The sequence below is a fragment of the Chrysoperla carnea genome, chromosome 1, assembly GCF_905475395.1.
Source record: "Chrysoperla carnea chromosome 1, inChrCarn1.1, whole genome shotgun sequence".
In the NCBI taxonomy this organism is placed as follows: Eukaryota; Metazoa; Arthropoda; class Insecta; order Neuroptera; family Chrysopidae; genus Chrysoperla; species Chrysoperla carnea.
This window is the reverse complement of record NC_058337.1, coordinates 138,290,797-138,318,505: the sequence shown is the minus strand read 5'-3', so window position 1 is coordinate 138,318,505 and position 27,709 is coordinate 138,290,797. Positions and strand designations below refer to the sequence as shown.

Here is a 27,709-nt window from a genome sequence, read left to right as displayed (position 1 = left end):
ATAAATATTTTTTAAAAGTTTCTATGATTTAATCTAATTATTTTCTTTATTTATAAACTGCAATCTGGAAAAAAAAAAAAAAAAAAAAAAAAAAAAAAAATCGGTATATCGAATTTCTAACGCAGATTCCCTGAACTGAATTGTTTGTGAATTGCCCACTAATCAAATTCTCATAATAATATCCCGAATAAATTCATTTTTAATAAATTCTTTCTGAGTATGATTTTTTGCATAATTGTATTTATTTTAAATAAATAGAGTTATTTTTCTAGTTAGTCTTTCATTCAAGTGAACAAGTTAGTCTTTCATTCAAGTGAACAAGTGAAAAAAATTAAAAAAAAAAAATGTCAACACCGCTGTGCTTATATCTATATTATTTAGTGTCAACAAGTATGTTTAAAATTTTATTGTTAACTAATAAATTATTAATTATAATTTTTTGTTTTTAAGTGCAAATAGGAGAGGCGAGAGACGCCATAATGTGGATGATCGAGGGGGGTCAACATGATTGTAGGTTGTATGAGATGACCTATTTACTAACGTTCAGTAAGTCTCATTTTTTTTTTTTAGAATAATTTAGAATAATTTATTAAAGTTTTTTATTATTTTTAGCGCCGGATAATTATCTGTTCAGAACGTTAGAAATTGCTCAGCAATTAGTTGAAGGTAAACTTCAACAGGAGCTTGAAAGTGAGTTATTTGTATGCTTTTTTCTTTTTTTTTGTATGATTTCTAATGTTTTTTTATTTTTATTTTTCAGGTTATAATTTATGATATATTTTTATTTTTTATTATTATTTATTATTATTATTATTATTATTATTATTATTATTATTATTATTATTATTATTATTATTATTATTATTATTATTATTTTGATGTATTAAATACATGAAAAAAATTTAAAATTTTTTTATTAAAATAAAACCTTCTTACATTACATTACATTTAAAATATTGGGTTATTATTTACAATATTTCTGCATTTTGCAAATATTCACAAGAAAAAGAATCCATATTCTGTATCTGTTGCATACATAATTACAAGAAGTTACCGTCTGTTGTATTAGAATTATCCCATGAGATTAATTCGCTTGGTTGATCAGACTCTATTTGTTCAACATTGGGTTAAACAGGTCTGTATCTAGGATATGTAAATTTAGAACAGCGTCATGGTTTTCATTCATGGACACCGGAAATATTCACCAATCGCGAGGTGAAACATCCCAATTACAAACCTAAGAACATGTCTACTGAATGACTACAACAACGATGATATAAAGGGCGGTTTCTATGCGGTTGCTAAGAATTACAAAAAGTTCACAATCCAAAGTGGACCGCTTTTGTGAACATATTTGTGTTTTAAAAAAGGAGATGTATTTTTTAATATGAATATATATTAGACTAGGTTAATATGATCACAAAATTTTATTAAAGCAATTTTTAACTAACACAAAACAAATTACTTGATGGTGTGAATATAATTGTCACAAATAAGGTGTATTTATAACCTGAAAATAAGGTGGTGAGGTCACAACGATGATATAAAGGGTGGTTTCTATGCTGAAGAATTACAAAAAATTTACAATCCAAACATTTATTTAGTGGAAAAGGTCTTAGCTCCAAATTTAAAGTCCGGTGGTTAGGGTTCGACTCTTTACATGATTCATATATTGATAAAAAAAGTCTCCTTTTATAGTGGAACGTTTTGCGGACATACCTGTAACAAACAAAAATTTGTCATAGTGGACCGCTTTTGTGAACATATTTGTGTTTTATAAAAAAATAAAAAATATCACATTGTAAAAATATTTTTTTTTATTGTAAGTTTCTTATTTAAAAAACAGTGTTGTATTATAAATATTTAAAAATAAAAATACATAGATTTTATAAAATGATTTTTTATTCTGAAATTTCTGATGTATTTAACACAAAACAAACATTTATTTAGTGGAAAAGGTCTTAGCTAAACATGGATCTAACGTTAAAGTCAGGTGGTTAGGGTTCGACTCTTTACATGATTCATATATTGATAAAAAAAGTCTCCTTTTATAGTGGAAAGTTTTTGTGAACATACTTGTAACAAAAAAAAAAAAATTAGCAGTCCGCCACCAAATTAGCAAAGAGTAACATTCACTAGCTAATTCTTACTGATGATGACTACTTGGTAGTCGAAAATACGTATTTTAAAAATACAAAAAACTGATCTAGGAATTGGGGCAAAAATCGAAATTTATTAAATTATAGGTGTTTTTTATTGTAAATACAAACACATTTTAAAAAAACTTATCATCAACTTCTAAATAAGAATACCGTAATGTGTCGATTAACTTTGTAGGTATACTCCAACGACATGCCTCCATAAGTTGATAAAATTCCATCTATAAAAATATTTGGCTACAATTTTCTAAACAGATCTTATCAAACAATACTCACATTAAAATATTCTGGGTAAATCATCTCCAAATTTTGAAACAGATCAATATGATTTTGTAACGACATTGTATCCCATAATTGTAATGAATTAAAATAAACACCATTTTTTACAAAAATATCCATAATTTATTTAGTAGGGTTGGATATTTTCCATTTAGTGATACTAGTGAAATTCTTAGTCCGAATGAAGCTCGAGAAAAAAGTCTTTTCATTTTTGATGATGTGAGCTGTCATTCACAACAGAGAATTAGAGAATACTTTAGTATGGGTCGTCATCGAAAAATTGATTGTTTCTACCTATGTCAGAGCTACGCACGTGTTCCAAAGCATAACATAAGGGACAATGTTAATTGCTTGGTGTTATTCAAAACGGACGAAATGAATCTAAAACACATATTCTACAATCATGTTGGCTCTGATATGAATTTTCAAAAATTTCATGATTTATGTTGACATTGTTGGAGTTCACCAAATGGATTTGTTGTAATAATGAAAAATTTCTCTATGAATGCGGGTCGTTATAGGAATGGATTTGATGAATTTATTGAACTGTAGTGTCACCAATACTTTATGTGTTTTTTTCAGATTCATAATAATAATTTTTTCTGTAAATTTTTTTTTTTAATGTAAATTTTAATCATTAATAAATAAAAAAAAAATATTTATAAGATTTTTATTAAATAAAACCTTTATTCTAATCTCATAACACGTGTAAAATTATTTTAAGATCTAATGCGATTCAAACAAGTTTAAACATGTTCAAACAAGTTTGAACATGTATTTTTATTCAAACAAGTTTGAACTTGTAACAGGATGATGATATCATATTTTTCAAGGTCAAATCTATTTCAACATATTCTTGAGAATAGCTGACACGTGTAAAATTATTTTAAGATCAAAGTCCATTCAAACAAGTTTGAACATGTATTTTTATTATGTAAATTTCAAGTGTCATATTACATTGCTTAATCATAAAAAAATATTAACATCCGGTCACGTGTTTTGACACATGTAAAATTATTTCAAACCACTAAAAAAGTTGTAATTTGATATTTTTATAATCGTAATTCAAACTCATTATTTTTTCTTGGAATTCAGACAAGTTTAAACAAGTTCAAACAAGTTTGAACATGTATTTTTATTATGTAAATTTCAAGTGTCATATTACATTGCTTAATCATAAAAAAATATTAACATCCGGTCACGTATCTTGAATTTTATCATGTATAAAGTGTCAAATTACAATATTTTTCAAGGTTAAATTAACATATTCTTGAAAATTGCAGACTCATAATATTCTTTTCTTGGAATTCAGATTTGCAAATTATTATCTAACACGTTCAAGTGTCATATTACATTGCTTAATCATAAAAAAATATTAGCATCCGGTCACGTGTTTTGACACATGTAAAATTATTTCAAACAAGTTTGAACTTGTTACAAGATGATGATATCATATTTTTCAAGGTCAAATTAACATATTCTTGAAAATTGCTGACTAATGTCAACGTCCCGCCCCCCGTTCACTCTCCGCCACTATTGGTCAAAGCCAATGACGTCATCAATGCTTAGGCAGCCATTATTCTCCAACACCACACCTCCCGACTCCATCTTGATTTACTATTGGCCAATGCCGAGGTTTCCAACATTCACCTAGGTTTGCCCCTTACGTCCCGCCCCCTGTTCACTCTCCGCCACTATTGGTTAAAGCCAACCCCCCGTTTAGCCATTCCTCACCCCACCACACCTCCCAACGCCATCTTGATTTTTACAGCGCTACTATTGGTCAAAGCCAATGACGTCCCCCCTCCAACTTCGCATTCAACCGAGGTTTGCCCTTTTTGGAAAAGTGTACCATCCAACTGGGCTGAAAGTGGGCTCGATTATCTCATCTAACGTCCAATTCCCGCCCCCTTTAACCCCCACTTCCAAAACCACGCCCACCACTTTAGGCCCCACTTCCGCCAAGAAACACACTAACGCTCTGTCAGCCACGCCCCACCACACCTCCCAACGCCATCTTGATTTACTATTGGTCAATGACGTCATCTATCGCCTCCAACTTCCGAGGTTTCCAACATTCACCTAGGTTTGCCCTTTTTTGAAAAGTGTACCATTCTTTTGGGCTGAAAGGTACATGACTCTTCTACTGATACAGATTCAGCAAGTCTATTTATCGTTACTTAATCAGTATCATTTAAAATTACTTTTTCCTGAACTTCGTCACCACCCCAAATAGTTACACAACCAAATGGAAAGAAAATATATCTATATAATCAGAATCTTTATTTATTTCTTTCCGAATATATAAAACATCATCAAAATGCTGAGGTTCAAGCTCTATCTTTTTTAAATTAGTAACTAGATCACTCATCTTATATTCAGAAGAAATGCAGTAAGATGAACATCTCATAATTATTTAAGTTTAATTTACATAAATTTAAAGTATAGTAGTGTGGAGCATAGAAAGTCAATAATGTTATAATTATGTACGAAATATTAAACAATAGAGAGGTTATTAAAATAGCGGGTTCAGATTCGTTAAAGTTCCTGCAAAACCTTACAACTAATGATATCAATAAGAGTAATTATTGTTATACTTATTTACTTAATAATCAAGGTAGATATTTATTTGATTTCTTTGTATATATACATAACCTTGAAGAAATTTATATTGATATTGATGAGAAAAGTAAAACTGCCTTAATAGATCACTTAAATTTTTATAAGTTCCGCTCTAAAATAGAAATAGTAGATTGTAAAGATGAGTATAAAATTGCTTATTTTCATCAAGAATTAAATATGGATTCGTTAGTCACAGCTCGTGATCCTCGATATAATTTGTTGGGATTTCGCTCAATAACACTAAGCCAATCATGTCATTCCCGCATAGGCGGGAATCTAAGTAAAAAATTATATTTAGATGATAAATATAATTTTGCCATAGTAGATGGGGTAGATGATCTAACTGTTGGTAAATCTATACCCACTTTATATGGTATTGAGGAGCTAAAGGGAGTTAGCTATGATAAAGGTTGTTATGTAGGACAGGAAGTTATTTCAAGGGCTAAATATCAAGGAGTTATAAGAAGAAAGATATACAAAATTATAGCTGAGGAAGATTTATCATCCTTGATTAAAGATGAGGAAATACTTGCAGGAAATGATTCAATAGGCATAATATGTTCCAGCTATCAAAATAAAGCTATAGCTTTAGTTAAAGAAGAGAAATATCTTGCTAGTAAGGAAGAAGATATTACTGTGAGGGGGATTAAGATAGGCTTGTCTCTTGCTCCTTGGTATGTTTAAGATTAAAAACGTCATTGCGAGGAGAGGCAACGCATCGACGAAGCAATCTCAGGAGTCCTGCTTCATAAGATTGCCACGCTCATGTCATTCGCTCGCAATGACATAATGATAAAAATCAAAATATATGAATAATAATTCTCCGAAAATATCAATAGTGAAGCAAAAAGAAACGAAAAACCCATGATGGGGTTTCATGAAAGAGAATATAATTATTAGTTAAGATTAACGGAGTTACGAGTTGAAAAGTGTGCTAGAGGGCCCAACCCATGCAGTTTTCCGGGATAATTGTACTTTTTAGAGCCACCCTGATATTTAAAACCGACAGGTCCAGAGGATAAGATCAGAACTGGATGGGAATGTTTAGTGTTCAAAATAAAGGCTTCATTTCTTTACTTTTCCAAAAGTTACCGTATGGATTTGAATTTCACATCTACAAAACAAAAATGTCCAAAAGGAAAGAGTTAAAAACAAATATCAAAGGTAATTTTAAACTTGAAAGATATTTTATGTAAACATAATCAAATACAAATTTAACGCGTTAAGCGTCATTATGAAAATTTACAAAGTATAGGAATTTAACACATTAAGTGTTTACTGAATAACATAAATCAAGTATTTAATAAATACACAAAGTGTTTTTTTTTTCTAAAGTGTTTTACGAATAACGATTAATAAATTCTAAGCCATTTTAAACCTAGAAACCTTAAATAAACTTATATCAAAGGTTTAAACGGATGCATGATATATTGAAATTAAACATTTCAAACTATCTCCAAAAACCCAATAATTATAATAAATCGAAACATACCAGATAATTTAATAAAAATATCACTGCTTGCTCACATATTGTTTAAGTGTGCCACGTGCAAATAATTTAAAATTGTATATTGAATGTAGGATCCATTACTGTTTTTACATTGCGATCCTTGCTGTCCGAGAGCCCAAAACGAAGAGAACTCCTAATCAATACTCAAACAAGTAGGTTAGTAAATTCCTCCGCGTAGCGATCACTGCGCATAAGAAAATAGATCCATTATTTTATGTAATATGTTGTGTTCGTAATTTATGTAATCTAACCGACATAAATTACGGAACATTCCCCAAGAGTCAGGAAAAAAAAAATTTTTTTTTTTTTTGAAAAAAAAAAAATTTTTTTTAAGCAACCACCGTAAGTTCAAAGAAAGCAAGAAATTTGCCCCAAATTAATCCATTGCATGGATTATAGATATGCATCCATTTTCACATTTGTATAATTAAGTATAAACTATAAATTTAAGAAAGAAAGAAAAATTATATTAATGATTAATAGAATTTTAGACAACCTTAATTAGAATCTATAACACAACTTAAATAACAAATTTAAGAAAAAATTTCCAACAATCATAAAAAATTTTTTAAGCTTTAACAAAGACATTACTAACTTTACTTATACTAATAAATAATTTTCACATTAATTATATATGTAAAAATTTTCTAAACAAACTATTTTAATTTATAAAAATCTTGTTAATAAATTACTCTTACCTTTTCGTAAGTTAAACTTATACTGGTCTGTATCTGTTTAATACTGGTTTTGAGCTGTTTAATACTGATTTGTATCTGTTTAATACTGGTTTTGACCTGTTTAATACTGGTCTGTATCTGTTTAATACTGGTTTTGACCTGTTTAATACTGGTCTGTATCTGTTTAATACTGGTTTTGACCTGTTTAATACTGGTCTGTATCTGTTTAATACTGGTTTTGACCTGTTTAATACTGGTCTGTATCTGTTTAATACTGGTTTTGACCTGTTTAATACTGGTCTGTATCTGTTTAATACTGGTTTTGACCTGTTTAATACTGGTCTGTATCTGTTTAATACTGGTTTTGACCTGTTTAATACTGGTCTGTATCTGTTTAATACTGGTCTGTATCTGTTTAATACTGGTTTTGACCTGTTTAATACTGGTTTTAACCTGTTTAATACTGGTTTTAACCTGTTTAATACTGGTCTGTATCTGTTTAATACTGGTTTTGACCTGTTTAATACTGGTTTACCTGTTTAATACTGGTCTGTATCTGTTTAATACTGGTTTTGACCTGTTTAATACTGGTCTGTATCTGTTTAATACTGGTTTTAACCTGTTTAATACAGACCTGTTTAGAAAGAGACCTGTTTAGATACAGACCTGTTTATATACAGACCTGTTTAGATACAGACCTGATTAGATACAGACCTGTTTAGAAAGAGACCTGTTTAGAAAGAGACCTGTTTAGATACAGACCTGTTTATATACAGACCTGTTTAGATACAGACCTGTTTAGATACAGACCTGTTTAGAAAGAGACCTGTTTAGATACAGAACTGTTTAGATACAGACCTGTTTAGAAACAGACCTGTTTAGAAACAGACCTGTTTGGATACAGACCTGTTTAGATACAGACCTGTTTAGAAAGAGACCTGTTTAGATATAGACCTGTTTAGATACAGACCTGTTTAGATACAGACCTGTTTAGATACAGAACCTGTTTAGATACAGACCTGTTTAGTATTATCGGAGTAATTTGGAGTAATATCGGAGTAATATCGGAGTAATTTGGAGTAATATCGGAGTAATATCGGAGTAATTTGGAGTAATATCGGAGTAGTTTGGAGTAATATCGGAGTAATATCGGAGTAATATGGAGTAATATCGGAGTAATTTGGAGTAATTTTTCCCAACCCTGGGTATTAGTGTAGAAGATGTTTGTGAATCAATATGAATTCTGATTCAAAATAATGAATTTACCTTAAATGATGATGGATCTAACGTTGAAGTCCAGTGGTTAGGGTTCGATTCTTTACACGATTCATATATTGATAAAAAAAGTCTTATTTCATAGTGGACCGTTTTTATGAACATACTTGTAACAATAAAAAATTTGTCATAGTGGACCGTTTTTGCGAACATATTTGTGTTTTATAAAAAAAAATAAAAAATATCACATTGTGAAATTTTATTTTTATTGTAAAATTTTATCTATACCATATAAAAACAGAGTTGTATTATAATAATATTTAAAAAATATATATTTATAAATTATCGAAAATACATTATAATTATTATTCTGAAAAGTATAAAAACAGAGTTGTATTATAATAATATTTAAAAAATATATATTTATAAATTATCGAAAATACATTATAATTATTATTCTGAAAAGTGTCCGTTGTCATCATCATCATCTTTCCTCATAAGATAATTTTCAATCATTTCTTTCACTTGAACATAGTCGGATAACTCGTCTGATGTAAATACACTGTAGTAAGATTGTTCAAAAATGGAGAGTCCTACAATTCCATCTGTTTGTCCAGAGTGGATATTTTTTAAAATCCAGTTCCACATTTGTTTGTCTTCATCGTCTGACGATGGGGAAAATTTCACTTCTAAGCCCATTTGTTCTACCTTATCAATAAGGTAGTTTAAAGTTTCCGGTCGACCACATTTAATTGCCATATTAACTCATGTTTTAAAATACTTTGTTAACATATTGTTTATAGTACTTAAACTACAATTATCTTTAATCATATTAACAATACAGTTGTTATCACTATTATGATTACCAAAGTCTTGCAATTTTTTTGACACCCCCACCACTACTCTATCAATTGTTCATGCGCACTACTCTATCAATTGTTTGTACACCTATCACAATACCGAACCACTTTGAGGATCATCACAACAGCAGGACACATTTCTGAAACAACAGCAAAAATTAGCTAAATATTAAAAACATAAAATATAAAATACTTACACTCAACAAATAATGCTATAGTGGCCCCATGGTTTTGTTTCACATGAATTGTGAGTAATGTATCGGTTTTGATCAAATGGTGATAAGCCCACTTTCTGCTGTTTGATGGTATGTAAGCGGTGTCGCTTGGATTGGATGCTTTGCTGAACACGGTAAAAGTTACGGTTCTCAAGCAAACACCGCTTATAGTCCTCAAAAGTAAGTTTTTGGATAGCTGACTTCTTGAGACCCTTGGATCGTTTAGTCTCTTTTTTATTTTGCACCCGATTAGCATACATTTTGCTACGTAATCCAACAAATTCTAGCATAACATCACCATTATTTTCATCGGACATTAAACCCTTGACTTTCTTATTACGTAGTGGCATACCATAGACGTTGTCGGGTGCATAGTCAGCCGTATCAAAACGATTAATATCCTGTTTCATGACCTCATAGACGTCAGTATTTCTCACGCTATAAATTAGACTATCGGTGTCTGTGTATAATAACCTGACATTTGTGGGGTTGTACCGTTGGTACATGTAGTTGTAGTGGAAGTCATACACAAACGTTTTCGATACGTCTAAATTGTGAAGCCTATGTAGATGGGTTTGTTGAAACGTATCTGTGTTTTTTTCATTTCAACAATACTGACATCATTGTCGAGCACCATCATACTGTGAAAATTGGGTTTGGCAATTAATTTCTTCACACCATGTTTTCCATCCCAATTTTTTCGTATGTACACAACCCGATGTTTCCTCACATTCTCCATGGTTTTACCGAAGATGGCATTAATCATGAGTTTGAATAATGCTTTTTCAAACTCATTTGAGGCGTTCTTGCGCATTTCGGTATTGAAATCAATATATGGTTTCAACCATGCAGATTGATCGAATTGTAACACGCGGTGGTATTTTGTTACCTTAACGCCGAGTTGTGTATACAGTTTTAAATTCCTGTAGTGCACGACATAGTTGGTCTTATTGTAAAGGGTTGACAGAAGATATTTTTGTTTTGATCCAGGTGGTTTCGTTGTCTCCGGACATGGCGGTAAATCGCTAAAGTAATCATGTAGATGTTGGGGTATTTCAAGGTCTACTTCTAAAATGTACCCGACTGGTGAATCATCTGCAACATCCTCGATGTTTGGTGTGTCGACCCACTTAAAATTTCCTGTTGGTAGGTATCCACACATTGCTGCACCATATAGGTTCACCACATCATAATACATAAGGTAGACATCTTCTTGAGTTTTATCATACCCCTCTTCCATGTACTTATTGTTCGCCTTAGCATAGCGATTAGAACATTGACTTACACCGCCTCTGATTCCTTTCTCGATAAACAACAAGTCATCAATATCCGTGAACAATTCCAATTTGATATTGGTGTATTTCGACATGGCGCTCCACGTATAGCCAGGAAGTGTGTAATATTGACTAGGATCGAGGCCATAGCTATGAATACAAGTGTTACGGAAATTTTCAAAAATATCCGCAAGTAGTAACACATCAGTTTTCATATACAGGTCTGAATAATCACCTAGTGTATGTAAATTGAATGTGTTCCATACCTGTATCGCATGGTTATAATCCTCATCCGTTATATGTTCATCTGTTAACACACTGTAGAACGCCTCCTTTGGTGGTAATTTTGTCTCTTGGAGACGTCCCCAGCTACTCATGTATTCATATGGAAATACACCTTTTCTCGTTAGCAATTGAAATTGTTCATCACTACTGACCTATAAAAAATTAAAAAACAAATTACAACCCTGTATTAAAAATTATTTATTTTTTATCATTTACCTCTTTATGTAAAATGGATTTTTTATCATTATCTAAATATGAGGCCAGATTTTCTAACTTGTCTGCGAGAAATCGGAAGGAATCGATGAATCTTAATTGAATGTCCGAGACGTGCTTTGTGAAACTGATGTACTTTTCTTTGTTGATGGGCAACACATCAACTTGACCGTCGATTTCCGTCAGCAGAGCTTCAATAATAAAATGCGAATCGTATCCACTTAAGTTGTGCATCACAACAGGTATCACCCTTGAATCTTGATAATGCAAATTACAAAATTGGTGTGCTGCTCCACGGTAGATACCTAAAATAGATTAATATAAAATTAGATGAAATTAAAAAAATAATAAATAAATTGCATTACCTGTGCGATGTGAATGATCGCGAACACGTATGGAATTGGATACGAAATCTTTACCACAAATGTGACACTTCTCTGCTGACATAAAATCCAGTTCTTGTTCGACGGTGAGCGGACACATTGGTTTAACGTGTTTTATTTTTTGCTCTAATGAGTACGCTACTTGTTCCAGTTCATGAACAAACCACTTGACACAATCAGCACCACGGTATGCCTTGTAGAATGATTGGTTAGGATCATGAGTACAATGTACATAATACCCCACACTGTAGGGTATATGTTTTTGAATCTTTTGTGTATAAGACTCATGATCCGTTTCCATGTGTTCATGGTCCTGTGGTACCAATAGTGCCTCAAAGTCAGCGTACACCATATACTCAACACGTTCCTTGCTGTTGAAATCTTTGAACTCAACGAACCGCTCGTCATCAGTTTCAGGCATCTGTACCCGCACTGCTTCTTTCTCACCACAATTTACTGAATGCTGTTGGAGTTTGACTTCTGTAGCAAAATAGTTGAGGCATCGGTCACATAAATAAATTTTATTCTTGTATTTTGTTACACCCGATCGACTCAACTTTGCTAAATTTTTTATCCAGCAAAAGTGGTGACTGTTCCCATTCTCCATAGCCAATAGATGAATTTTCTTCCCCACAGTGTTCGAACTAACGCGTACAGGGAAAATTTCCAAACCATGTAGAAACGTATCTTTGTAGCCGTACACGTTAATCGATAGCTGCGGGTTCATCTTTTCAAATTTATTAATTTGATCTAGAGACATGGGAAACTTTAATCCATCACATTTTAAATGATGTTTATAGTGCGGGTACTTAGTCAAACGTTGAGGATTCCTTTCAACCGGGTAAAGTGCTGACATTATCGACCATAGAAAACAATGTTGGTCTTTATTCTGGACATTAACCACAGCCAATTTATTTTTGATGACTGGTGGTAGTTCACAAAAAGTCCCAGCTGTGATCGGAGAGTACTTATTCATGTGGACTCGAATATTTATGATCATGTCAAGAGCCCAACCGCTATCGCGTTTCTGGAATTCTTCCAATTTTTTCAGCAAATAGTTTTTGACATGATCAGTGTACCACTCCTGCATGTCCGTAGTCAGATACATTTCCTTGGCCGACGTTATAAAAGTTTTCAAATCCTCCTCTTTGGTGGTGGGCTTAATGAAATTGCCCGTGAACATAATATACACCTGAAAAAAAATCTCATTAGACTATTTAAATTATAAATCTTAAATTTTACTTACCTTGAGGGGATGCTTCACTAGCTCACGCCGAACGTGTCTTCTAAACATTGGAAATGCCCGGTTGAAAAATATATTTGGATCTTTATAATCCAAATTTGTAATCATACCAGTCTTCACCCTGCCCTGGTGGTGGGTTTCAATTGTCTCCCAGATTAGATGTCGATTTTGTTTTTTGGTGACACCACCACCTTGTTTAACTAAATCTAATCGCAGTCGGTGAAGTTGCCGCTGGTATGATTTACAAAGTCCAATATTAGCTTCAAGACGCAGAGGATTTTCTTTCTTCAACATCAACATCTTTTTCAATAAGCGGATGTTCTGCTTATTTAGTACCATCCATCGCTCAGCTTCCTCCACCGTCTTGATGAGCCTCAACGCTTTCTCCACTTTCTTCGTCATATCTGTGCTACCACCTTGAGGTACCGCGTTTAGCGTCTGCATAACATTTTGTTCGTAGGTGTCCATCTTTCAAAAAAATTATATTTAAGTTTCACAATATTATTTAAAAAATTTATACACTTACCGTTATATTTTCAAATACTAAGCAAAATATACGTTACCGAACGTTCAACACTAAAGTTAACTTACAACTGAGTAATATTTGTTTTTTGTATAAAATATATAGACTAATTTTAGAATAATAAATATATCAAAAACAAAATAATAATAATAATAATAATAATAATAATAATAATAATAGGGGCAGGCAATCCCTAACCTCACGTCCGAGCCTAACACTAGGACACGTGCCATACCCGGTAACCATCAATTCCGCTCAAAGTGATGGGCTAACGAGGTGGGTCCGTGCTGACTCAGCGGAGCTAAATGAGTCAAATCCAAAAAATGTCAAATTTGAGAAGCAGATTTTTCGGTCCTCAGGCGGGTAGTAGTAGTAGAAGAGTCACAGCGGTCCTGGCACAGTTTGACCTCAAGTAACCCCGCTTTGATGGTACACTTTTCAAAAAAGGGCAAACCTAGGTGAATGTTGGAAACCTCGGAAGTTGGAGGGGATAGATGACGTCATTGACCAATAGTAAATCAAGATGGCGTTGGGAGGTGTGGTGGGGCGTGGCTGACAGAGCGTTAGTGTGTTTCTTGGCGGAAGTGGGGCTTAAAGTGGTGGGTGTGGTTTTGGAAGTGGGGGTTAAAGGGGGCGGGAATTGGACGTTAGATGAGATAATCGAGCCCACTTTCAACCCCAAAGTATGGTACACTTTTCCAAAAAGGGCAAACCTCGGTTGAATGCGAAGTTGGAGGGGGGGACGTCATTGGCTTTGACCAATAGTAGCGCTGTAAAAATCAAGATGGCGTCAGGAGGTGTGGTGGGGGAAGGAATGGCTGCCTAAGAATTGATGACGTCATTGGCTTTGACCAATAGTGGCGGAGAGTGAACGGGGGGCGGGACGTTGACATTAGTCAGCAATTTTAAAGAATATGTTAATTTGACCTTGAAAAATATTGTAATTTGACACTTTAAATATACATGATAAAATTCAAGACACGTGACCGGATGTTAATATTTTTTTTTATTGAATTAGCAATGTAATATGACACTTGAAATTTACATAATAAAAATACATGTTCAAACTTGTTTGAATGGACTTTGATCTTAAAATAATTTTACACGTGTCAGCAATTTTCAAGAATATGTTAATTTGACCTTGAAAAATATGATATCATCATCTTGTTACAAGTTCAAACTTGTTTGAAATAATTTTACATGTGTCAAAACACGTGACCGGATGTTAATATTTTTTTTTATGATTAAGCAATGTAATATGACACTTGAAATTTACATAATAAAAATACATGTTCAAACTTGTTTGAATGGACTTTGATCTTAAAATAATTTTACACGTGTCAGCTATTCTCAAGAATATGTTAATTTGACCTTGAAAAATATGATATCATCATCCTGCTACAAGTTCAAACTTGTTTGAACATGTTCAAACTTGTTTGAACATGTTTAAACTTGTCTGAATTCCAAGAAAAAATAATTAGTTTGAATTACGATTATAAAAATATCAAATTACAACTTTTTTAGTGGTGGGGATAATGCTATAAAAAGTGATGTACGTAGCTGTTGAAGTATCTCTTTTGAAATTCACCTTTGCTTCAGTTAGTTTTTTCCGCATATATTTTTTACGTTATTTTTATTATTATTATTATTATTATTATTATTATTATTATTATTTTTTTTTTTTTTTTGGTATATTTATTATTCTAAACTTAGTCTATATATTTTATACAAAAAACAAATATTACTCAGTTGTAAGTTAACTTTAGTGTTGAACGTTCGGTAACGTATATTTTGCTTAGTATTTGAAAATATAACGGTAAGTGTAAAATTTTTTAAATATTATTGTGAAACTTAAATATAATTTTTTGAAAGATGGACACCTACGAACAAAATGTTATGCAGACGATAAACGTGGTACCTCAAGGTGGTAGCACTGATATGATGAAGAAAGTGGAGAGAGCGTTGAGGCTCATCAAGACGGTGGAGGAAGCTGAGCGATGGATGATACTTAATAAGCAGAACATCCGCTTATTCAAAAAGATGTTGATGTTAAAGAAAGAAAATCCTCTGCGTTTTGAAGCTAATATTGGACTTTGTAAATCATACCAGCGGCAACTTCACCGACTGCGATTAGATTTAGTTAAGCAAGGTGGTGGTGTCACCAAAAAACAAAATCGACATCTAATCTGGGAGACAATTGAAACCCACCACCAGGGCAGGGTGAAGACTGGTATGATTACCAATTTGGATTATAAAGATCCAAATATATTTTTCAACCGGGCATTTCCAATGTTTAGAAGACACGTTCGGCGTGAGCTAGTGAATCATCCCCTCAAGGTAAGTAAAATTTAAGATTTATAATTTAAATAGTCTAATGAGATTTTATTTCAGGTGTATATTATGTTCACGGGCAATTTCATTAAGCCCAGCACCAAAGAGGAGGATTTGAAAACTTTTATAACGTCGGCTAAGGAAATGTATCTGACAACGGACATGCAGGAGTGGTACATTGATCATGTCAAAAACTATTTGTTGAAAAAATTGGAAGAATTCCAGGAACGCGATAGCGGTTGGGCTCTTGACATGATCATAAATATTCGAGTCCACATGAATAAGTACTCTCCGATCACAGCTGGAACATTTTGCGAACTACCATCTGCAATTAAATGTAGAAAAGCTGTGATTAATGTCCAGAATGATGACCAACATTGCTTTTTATGGTCGATAATGTCAGCACTTTACCCGGTTGAAAGGAATCCTCAACGTTTAACTAAGTACCAGCACTATAAATATCATTTAAAATTTGATGGATTAAAGTTTCCCATGTCTCTGGATCAAATTAATAAATTTGAAAAGATGAACCCGCATTTATCGATTAACGTGTACGGCTACAAAGATACGTTTATACATGGTTTGGAAATTTTCCCTGTACGCGTTAGTTCGAACACTGCGGGGAAGAAAATTCATCTATTGGCTGTGGAGAATGGGAACAGTCACCACTTTTGCTGGATAAAAAATTTAGCAAAGTTGGCTCGATCGGGTGTAACAAAATTCGAGCATAAAATATTTTTATGTGATCGATGTCTCAACTATTTTGCTACAGAAGGCAAACTCCAACAGCATTCAGTAAATTGTGGTGAGCAAGAAGCAGTGCGGGTACGAATGCCTGAAACTGATGACGAGCGGTTCGTTGAGTTCAAAGATTTCAACAGCAAGGAACGTGTTGAGTATATGGTGTACGCTGACTTTGAGGCGTTATTGGTACCACAACATCATGAAGACATGGAAATGGATCATGGGTCTTATACAAAAAATATTAGAAATTTTAAAATAAAATTGAACATATAAAGTACTCACTTCACATTATTCCCCACATGCTGTCTTCGATTAAATATGTAATAAGTTCTAAGAGTATGTTGATATAATTATGCGGTTCTAAAATAATAAAAACTCATTAATAAATTATCTTAAGAAAAAAACAATTAAGACTTACTAAATGTTAAGTAATATATTATTTGGTATAATCCACACTCGTGGATTATACCCCCATTGATGTACACCTGCACAACTTGTATTGCCGTTTGAATTTGCACTTAAAAACACAAAAAATTATAATTAATAATTTATTAGTTAACAATAAAATTTTAAACATACTTGTTGACACTAAATAATAAATTTGGTGATACATTTGAACTTTCTCCATTGTAAAAAATTAACTTTTATGTTTAACCAGAAAAAATAACTCTATTTATATTAAAATAAATGCAATCCTACAAAAGTCATCTTGAGAAAGAATTTATTCAGGATTGTGTTAGAAATTCGATACACCAATATATATACAGGGTATTCTGTTATTAACTGTAGATCGTCAGCCTACGGAATAAGCTCATAAAACGAAGGAAAAAGTCATTTACCAATTTTGGATTTGAGGCCTGGTTTGGGCGCTACAGTTATGGTAAAAATTGATAAATTTGTTCATTCACTGACTATGATTCGATAACCAGCAGCCAATGATAATCAGTAGATAATAATATTAAACTAAAGAAGGGACTGATTTCAATTGGATTATATCATTTTTTTATTATATTTTTCCTAGAAAACATTAGATTCCTAGTAAAAAAACAAATTACATCATAAAAGGCGGTGTGTAGTTAATAACAGAATACCCTGTATATATATTGGTGCGTCGAATTTCTAACACAATCCTGAATAAATTCTTTCTCAAGATGATTTTTTGCATGATTGCAGTTTATAAATAAAAGAAATAATTAGATTAAATCAAAGAAACTTTAAAAAAAAAAAAAAAAAATATGTTTATTCACATAAAGTATTGGGTGACACTACAGTTCAATGAATTCATCAAATCCATTCCTATAACGACCTGCATTCATAGAGAAATTTTTCATTATTACAACAAATCCATTTGGTGAACTCCAACAATGTCGATATAAATCATGAAATTTTTGAAAATTCATATCAGAGCCAACATGATCGTAGAATATGTGTTTTAGATTCATTTCGTCCGTTTTGAATAACACCAAGCAATTAACATTGTCCCTTATGTTATGCTTTGGAACACATGCGTAGCTCTGACATAGGTAGAAACAATCAATTTTTCGATGACGACCCATACTAAAGTATTCTCTACTTCTCTGTTGTGAATGACAGCTCACATCATCAAAAATGAAAAGACTTTTTTATCGAGCTTCATTCAGACTAGGAATTTCACTAGTATCACTAAGTGGAAAAATAGCCAACCCCTTCCACTAATTTTAAAGTCTCTTCTAGTAATTGATATTTCGGTTAGTAAACAGATTTACTGTACACATAAATGTTTTCAAAGTGTAAACCATTTTCATCTTAAATTAAATTCAACATAACATTGGTTTTACCACAACCACTAGGGCCACATATTATTGTTCGTAGTGAATCTGAAAATAGAGGACCATGATATGTTTGTGTGTCTGTATTTTCTGGGAATAAACACTCAGAGCGGGTTGTTGTTTATGAAAATGCAATGTAACTAAGACTAAAATTTCAATACAACCCAGAGCACTTTACGATACAGATCTACATGCGTATGCTAAACAATTTAAAATTCCGTATTTTTGTAGTGTTTTTATGTGTGACACCCTACCTAAAAGATCATATAAATTAATATTAAAAAATTAGATGATTATGTATTTTGTTTTAATATAAAATTATAATTTTTTAAAATAAAATTTTTTTATCTAATCTATAGTACAAGTTCATTTATTATATTCAATATAAAGAGAATATTATATGGGTTGATTGATGATGCTTGTTAGATTTGAAAACCAGACCTCTTTCTAAACAGACCAGTATTAAACAGGTCAAAACCAGTATTAAACAGCTACAGACCAGTATTAAACAGATACAGACCAGTATTAAACAGGTCAAAACCAGTATTAAACAGATACAGACCAGTTTTAAACAGGTTAAAACCAGTATTAAACAGATACAGACCAGTATTAAACAGGTCAAAACCAGTATTAAACAGATACAGACCAGTATTAAACAGGTCAAAACCAGTATTAAACAGATACAGATCAGTATTAAACAGGTCAAAACCAGTATTAAACAGGTTAAAACCAGTATTAAACAGATACAGACCAGTATTAAACAGGTCAAAACCAGTATTAAACAGATACAGACCAGTATTAAACAGGACAAAACCAGTATTAAACAGGTCAAAACCAGTATTAAACAGATACAGACCTGTATTAAACAGGTTAAAACCAGTATTAAACAGGTCAAAACCAGTATTAAACAGGTCAAAACCAGTATTAAACAGATACAGATCAGTATTAAACAGGTCAAAACCAGTATTAAACAGGTTAAAACCAGTATTAAACAGATACAGACCAGTATTAAACAGGTCAAAACCAGTATTAAACAGATACAGACCAGTATTAAACAGGACAAAACCAGTATTAAACAGGTCAAAACCAGTATTAAACAGATACAGACCAGTTTTAAACAGGTTAAAACCAGTATTAAACAGATACAGACCAGTATTAAACAGGTCAAAACCAGTATTAAACAGATACAGACCAGTATTAAACAGGTCAAAACCAGTATTAAACAGATACAGACCAGTATTAAACAGGTTAAAACCAGTATTAAACAGATACAGACCAGTATTAAACAGGTCAAAACCAGTATTAAACAGATACAGATCAGTATTAAACAGGTCAAAACCAGTATTAAACAGGTTAAAACCAGTATTAAACAGATACAGACCAGTATTAAACAGGTCAAAACCAGTATTAAACAGATACAGACCAGTATTAAACAGGACAAAACCAGTATTAAACAGGTCAAAACCAGTATTAAACAGATACAGACCTGTATTAAACAGATACAGACCAGTATTAAACAGGTCAAAACCAGTATTAAACAGATACAGACCAGTATTAAACAGGACAAAACCAGTATTAAACAGGTCAAAACCAGTATTAAACAGTTTTTTTCAACCTAGTATTGAAAACTTATGAAAAAAAAAAATATTGATTCCAATAGTGATCGTAATATATTAATTGATAAATTAAGAAGGCTACATTCTACAAACATCGGAAGAGAAATACTATCTATAATCCATTACTTGAGGAAAACAAATATAATTAATTAACAAGTTTATAATAACTTTATCAAAAATTAAAAAGCCGGAGTAAAATCGGTGAAAGCCGGAGTAAAACCAGAGTAAAATCGGCGAAAGTCGGAGTAAAATCGGTGAAAGCCGGAGTAAAACCGGAGTAAAATCGACGAAAGTCGGAGCAAAATCGGTGAAAACCGGAGTAAAATCGGTGAAAGTCGGAGTAAAATCGGTGAAAGCCGGAGTAAAACCGGAGTAAAATCAACGAAAGTCGGAGTAAAATCGGTGAAAGCCGGAGTAAAACCGGAGTAAAATCGACGAAAGTCGGAGCAAAATCGGTGAAAACCGGAGTAAATTCGGCGAAAGTCGGAGCAAAATCGGTGAAAACCTGTTTAATACTGGTCTGTATCTGTTTAATACTGGTCTGTAGCTGTTTAATACTGGTTTTGACCTGTTTAATACTGGTCTGTTTAGAAAGAGGTCTGGTTTTCAAATCTAACAAGCATCATCAATCAACCCATATAATATGCTCTTTATATTGAATATAATAAATGAACTTGTACTATAGATTAGATAAAAAAATTTTATTTTAAAAAATTATAATTTTATATTAAAACAAAATACATAATCATCTAATTTTTTAATATTAATTTATATGATATTTTAGGTAGGGTGTCACACATAAAAACACTACAAAAATACGGAATTTTAAATTGTTTAGCATACGCATGTAGATCTGTATCGTAAAGTGCTCTGGGTTGTATTGAAATTTTAGTCTTAGTTACATTGCATTTTCATAAACAACAACCCGCTCTGAGTGTTTATTCCCAGAAAATACAGACACACAAACATATCATGGTCCTCTATTTTCAGATTCACTACGAACAATAATATGTGGCCCTAGTGGTTGTGGTAAAACCAATGTTATGTTGAATTTAATTTAAGATGAAAATGGTTTACACTTTGAAAACATTTATGTGTACAGTAAATCTGTTTACTAACCGAAATATCAATTACTAGAAGAGACTTTAAAATTAGTGGAAGGGGTTGGCTATTTTTCCACTTAGTGATACTAGTGAAATTCCTAGTCTGAATGAAGCTCGATAAAAAAGTCTTTTCATTTTTGATGATGTGAGCTGTCATTCACAACAGAGAAGTAGAGAATACTTTAGTATGGGTCGTCATCGAAAAATTGATTGTTTCTACCTATGTCAGAGCTACGCATGTGTTCCAAAGCATAACATAAGGGACAATGTTAATTGCTTGGTGTTATTCAAAACGGACGAAATGAATCTAAAACACATATTCTACGATCATGTTGGCTCTGATATGAATTTTCAAAAATTTCATGATTTATATCGACATTGTTGGAGTTCACCAAATGGATTTGTTGTAATAATGAAAAATTTCTCTATGAATGCAGGTCGTTATAGGAATGGATTTGATGAATTCATTGAACTGTAGTGTCACCCAATACTTTATGTGAATAAACATATTTTTTTTTTTTTTTTTTAAAGTTTCTTTGATTTAATCTAATTATTTCTTTTATTTATAAACTGCAATCATGCAAAAAATCATCTTGAGAAAGAATTTATTCAGGATTGTGTTAGAAATTCGACGCACCAATATATATACAGGGTATTCTGTTATTAACTACACACCGCCTTTTATGATGTAATTTGTTTTTTTACTAGGAATCTAATGTTTTCTAGGAAAAATATAATAAAAAAATGATATAATCCAATTGAAATCAGTCCCTTCTTTAGTTTAATATTATTATCTACTGATTATCATTGGCTGCTGGTTATCGAATCATAGTCAGTGAATGAACAAATTTATCAATTTTTACCATAACTGTAGCGCCCAAACCAGGCCTCAAATCCAAAATTGGTAAATGACTTTTTCCTTCGTTTTATGAGCTTATTCCGTAGGCTGACGATCTACAGTTAATAACAGAATACCCTGTATATATATTGGTGTATCGAATTTCTAACACAATCCTGAATAAATTCTTTCTCAAGATGACTTTTGTAGGATTGCATTTATTTTAATATAAATAGAGTTATTTTTTCTGGTTAAACATAAAAGTTAATTTTTTACAATGGAGAAAGTTCAAATGTATCACCAAATTTATTATTTAGTGTCAACAAGTATGTTTAAAATTTTATTGTTAACTAATAAATTATTAATTATAATTTTTTGTGTTTTTAAGTGCAAATTCAAACGGCAATACAAGTTGTGCAGGTGTACATCAATGGGGGTATAATCCACGAGTGTGGATTATACCAAATAATATATTACTTAACATTTAGTAAGTCTTAATTGTTTTTTTCTTAAGATAATTTATTAATGAGTTTTTATTATTTTAGAACCGCATAATTATATCAACATACTCTTAGAACTTATTACATATTTAATCGAAGACAGCATGTGGGGAATAATGTGAAGTGAGTACTTTATATGTTCAATTTTATTTTAAAATTTCTAATGTTTTTTATTTTTATTTTTCAGGTTAATATTTATGATATATTAATTAATATTTATATTTTATATTTTTGTATTGTTTTTATAATACATGACATTATTACACAGACATTTTTTTTTTTTATTTAAATAAAACCTTCTTACATTACATTACATTTAAAATATTACATCTGTTGCATACATAATTATTCAAAATAATTATCATCTGGACCATTAGAATTATTCTATGAGATAAATTCATTTGGTTGATTAGGCTCTAGTTGTTCAACATTGGGTTAAACAGATCTGTATCTAGGATATGTAAATTTAGAACAGCGTCATGGTTTTCATTCATGGACACCGGAAATATTCACCAATCGCGAGGTGAAACATCCCAATTACAAACCTAAGAACATGTTTACTGAATGACTACAACAACGATGATATAAAGGGCTGTTTCTATGCGGTTGCTAAGAATTACAAAAAGTTCACAATCCAAAGTGGACCGCTTTTGTGAACATATTTGTGTTTTAAAAAAGGAGATGTATTTTTTAATTGTATTATAAATATTTAAAAATAAAAATACATAGATTTTATAAAATGATTTTTTTATTCTGAAATTTCTGATGTATTTAACACAAAACAAACACTTATTTAGTGGAAAAGGTCTTAGCTAAACATGGATCTAACGTTAAAGTCAGGTGGTTAGGGTTCGACTCTCTACATGATTCATATATTGATAAAAAAGTCTCCTTTTATAGTGGAACGTTTTGCGGACATACCTGTAACAAAAAAAAATTTGTCATAGTGGACCGCTTTTGTGAACATATTTGTGTTTTAAAAAAGGAAATGTGTTTTTTAATATGAATATATATATTAGACTAGGTTCATGAAATTTTATTGAAGCAATTTTTAACTAACACAAAACAATATAAAAATATTGTTGTAATACAAATGTTTTTTGATTCATGTTTATTACTCAAAATTACTTGATGGTGCGAATATAATTAGCACAAACAAGGTGTATTTATAACCTGAAAATAAGGTGGTGAGGTCATTTCATAGATAAAACAAAACGATGATTAATTAAATTATCCAAATGGATTTGTTGTAATAATGAAAAATTTCTCTATGAATGCAGGTCGTTATAGGAATGGATTTGATGAATTTATTGAACTGTAGTGTCACCAATACTTTGTGTGTTTTTTCAGATTCATAATATATAAATATTTAAAAATAAAAATACATAGATTTTATAAAATGATTTTTTATTCTGAAATTTCTGATGTATTTAACACAAAACAAACACTTATTTAGTGGAAAAGGTCTTAGCTAAACATGGATCTAACGTTAAAGTCAGGTGGTTAGGGTTCGACTCTTTACATGATTCATATATTGATAAAAAAAGTCTCCTTTTATAGTGGAAAGTTTTTGTGAACATACTTGTAACAAAAAAAAATTTTTGTCATAGTGGACCGCTTTTGTGAACATATTTGTGTTTTAAAAAAGGAAATGTATTTTTTAATATGAATATATATATATTAGACTAGGTTCATGAAATTTTATTGAAGCAATTTTTAACTAACACAAAACAATATAAAAATATTGTTGTAATACAAATGTTTTTTGATTCATGTTTATTACTCAAAATTACTTGATGGTGCGAATATAATTAGCACAAACAAGGTGTATTTATAACCTGAAAATAAGGTGGTGAGGTCATTTCATAGATAAAACAAAACGATGATTAATTAAATTATCCAAATGGATTTGTTGTAATAATGAAAAATTTCTCTATGAATGCAGGTCGTTATAGGAATGGATTTGATGAATTTATTGAACTGTAGTGTCACCAATACTTTGTGTGTTTTTTCAGATTCATAATATATAAATATTTAAAAATAAAAATACATAGATTTTATAAAATGATTTTTTATTCTGAAATTTCTGATGTATTTAACACAAAACAAACACTTATTTAGTGGAAAAGGTCTTAGCTAAACATGGATCTAACGTTAAAGTCAGGTGGTTAGGGTTCGACTCTTTACATGATTCATATATTGATAAAAAAAGTCTCCTTTTATAGTGGAAAGTTTTTGTGAACATACTTGTAACAAAAAAAAATTTTTGTCATAGTGGACCGCTTTTGTGAACATATTTGTGTTTTAAAAAAGGAAATGTATTTTTTAATATGAATATATATATTAGACTAGGTTCATGAAATTTTATTGAAGCAATTTTTAACTAACACAAAACAATATAAAAATATTGTTGTAATACAAATGTTTTTTGATTCATGTTTATTACTCAAAATTACTTGATGGTGCGAATATAATTAGCACAAACAAGGTGTATTTATAACCTGAAAATAAGGTGGTGAGGTCATTTCATAGATAAAACAAAACGATGATTAATTAAATTATCCAAATGGATTTGTTGTAATAATGAAAAATTTTTCTATGAATGCAGGTCGTTATAGGAATGGATTTGATGAATTTATTGAACTGTAGTGTCACCAATACTTTGTGTGTTTTTTCAGATTCATAATAATAATTTTTTTCTGTAAATTTTTTTTAAAATGTAAATTTTAATCATTAATAAAAAAAAAAAAAAAAAAAAATATTTATAAGATTTTTATTAAATAAAACCTTTATTCTAATCTCATAACACGTGTAAAATTATTTTAAGATCTAATGCGATTCAAACAAGTTTAAACATGTTCAAACAAGTTTGAATATGTATTTTTATTCAAACAAGTTTGAACTTGTAACAGGATGATGATATCATATTTTTCAAGGTCAAATCTATTTCAACATATTTTTGAGAATAGCTGACACGTGTAAAATTATTTTAAGATCAAAGTCCATTCAAACAAGTTTGAACATGTATTTTTATTATGTAAATTTCAAGTGTCATATTACATTGCTTAATCATAAAAAAATATTAATATCCGGTCACGTGTTTTGACACATGTAAAATTATTTCAAACAAGTTTGAACTTGTTACAAGATGATGATATCATATTTTTCAAGGTCAAATTAACATATTCTTGAAAATTGCTGACACGTGTAAAATTATTTTAAGATCAAAGTCCATTCAAACAAGTTTGAACATGTATTTTTATTATGTAAATTTCAAGTGTCATATTACATTGCTTAATCATAAAAAAATATTAACATCCGGTCACGTGTTTTGACACATGTAAAATTATTTCAAACAAGTTTGAACTTGTTACAAGATGATGATATCATATTTTTCAAGGTCAAATTAACATATTCTTGAAAATTGCTGACACGTGTAAAATTATTTTAAGATCAAAGTCCATTCAAACAAGTTTGAACATGTATTTTTATTATGTAAATTTCAAGTGTCATATTACATTGCTTAATCATAAAAAAATATTAACATCCGGTCACGTGTAAAATTATTTCAAACAAGTTTGAACTTGTTACAAGATGATGATATCATATTTTTCAAGGTCAAATTAACATATTCTTTAAAATTGCTGACTAATGTCAACGTCCCGCCCCCCGTTCACCCCCCGTCAAGCACCACTATTGGTCAAAGCCAATGACGTCACCTGGTAATTTCCCGTTTATGCTTAGGCAGCCATTCCTCCCCACCAATTCAACCACACCTCCCGACGCCATCTTGATTTTTACAGTGCTACTATTGGTCAAAGCCAATGACGTCATCAATGCTTAGGCAGCCATTATTCCCCAACACCACACCTCCCGACGCCATCTTGATTTACTATTGGTCAATGCCGAGGTTTCCAACATTCACCTAGGTTTGCCCTTTTTGGAAAAGTGTACCATACTTTGGGGTTGAAAGTGGGCTCGATTATCTCATCTAACGTCCAATTCCCGCCCCCTTTAACCCCCACTTCCAAAACCGCGCCCACCACTTTAAGCCCCACTTCCGCCAAGAAACACACTAACGCTCTGTCAGCCACGCCCCACCACACCTCCCAACGCCATCTTGATTTACTATTGGTCAATGACGTCATCTATCCCCTCCAACTTCCGAGGTTTCCAACATTCACCTAGGTTTGCCCTTTTTTGAAAAGTGTACCATCCGGGGTTACTTGAGGTCAAACTGCGCTGAAACATACATGACTCTTCTACTAGTAGTCGACCCAGTCCTACAGAACCCCGCCCCCCTGCAGGTGACGCTTCTACCTTACCTATAGGGGGTAGCTCTCACGGATATGAGGGAGAGCAATCAAATTTGGCTTTGGATCCCAGGCTAGTCCCGGAGACTAGACGTGCCGCTGACGACGAAGAGCCATCTCAAGGCACTTCTCAAGAAAGTCGAGCGAGCACACAAAACAGTCGTCTTCAGCGCTTTCAATGGACGAAGGCACTTAAGGCTGACCTGCTCACTTGTTACGAAGCAAGTGAACCATCTAGACGTGGCTATATGGGCAGGATGCACACCCTCTGGTGCGAAAAGCATCCCGAACTTTCCCATATGAAATCGCAACATCTACGCGATCAAGCATCCCGTCTCAAAAAAACCGGATTTGACAAACCCCGAACAGGACAAGAGAAACGATGCAGGACTACGCAAGCGGAAGTGAATCGAGGTGATGAGATAGAGCCGGCTGCTATTGGTGTAGTTCATCCTACACGTGAGACATTAGTCGCTGAGACGCAGGATGGAATATCTCAGGATGGGCCAGTATTAGAAAGTGAGAGATCTGATACTGAGACACAGGATCGGGTATGTCAAAATACCCAACCACCACCTGTGTTAGAGGCTTCACCACCTACGCCTCTGATACCCGAAGATATCCCAGCACTACCTGTGTTAACGGCGGAAACAGCCACGCCACTCACTTCGACCACGGATGCGAACGTAGAGGAAACTCCGATCCTTCCTGCTGAGCCACCAAACACTCGTTTGGAAGAGCTTAAAGAGCGGTTTCAAAATATCCTGTTCAAAACCGATAATGACCTTTCCAAACGCAAACGTCCCAAGTACCGCAAAACGTTTGCCAAAGCACAAGACCTTGCTTTAATCAACCAGATCGTCGACGATCATCTGAATCACACAAGTAGCCTACTCGAAATCGATAGCTCAGTCTATGCTGCAATGTGTGCTCTTTCTCCTGCCCCCAAGTCTACTGAGACAGCCGAGGAGAAAACACGCAAGCGTATAGAGCAACTT

The 27,709-nt window shown here is 32.1% G+C and overlaps 3 protein-coding genes across 3 annotated transcripts in view; 1 reads left to right on the top strand and 2 right to left on the bottom strand.

Moving 5' to 3' along the window:
- Positions 1 to 27,020, bottom strand: part of LOC123295469 — a 99,156-nt gene extending 72,136 nt beyond the window's left edge. Inside the window, exon 1 of the mRNA XM_044876844.1 lies at positions 26,691 to 27,020. The gene's annotated coding sequence lies outside the window, so the exon portion shown is untranslated. The remainder of the gene's footprint in view (positions 1 to 26,690) is intronic.
- On the top strand, positions 4,923 to 5,744 carry LOC123295430 (putative transferase caf17, mitochondrial). Its single transcript, XM_044876779.1, has 2 exons — positions 4,923 to 5,019; positions 5,182 to 5,744. The coding sequence occupies exons 1-2, from the start codon at positions 4,923 to 4,925 to the stop codon at positions 5,742 to 5,744; spliced, it is 660 nt and encodes a 219-aa protein (XP_044732714.1).
- On the bottom strand, positions 6,423 to 12,419 carry LOC123295419. The gene is made up of 4 exons (XM_044876768.1): positions 11,675 to 12,419; positions 10,503 to 11,208; positions 9,796 to 9,975; positions 6,423 to 6,438 (listed from the first exon to the last, which is right to left on the bottom strand). The coding sequence occupies exons 1-4, from the start codon at positions 12,417 to 12,419 to the stop codon at positions 6,423 to 6,425; spliced, it is 1,647 nt and encodes a 548-aa protein (XP_044732703.1).
- Positions 27,021 to 27,709: the final 689 nt, after the last annotated feature.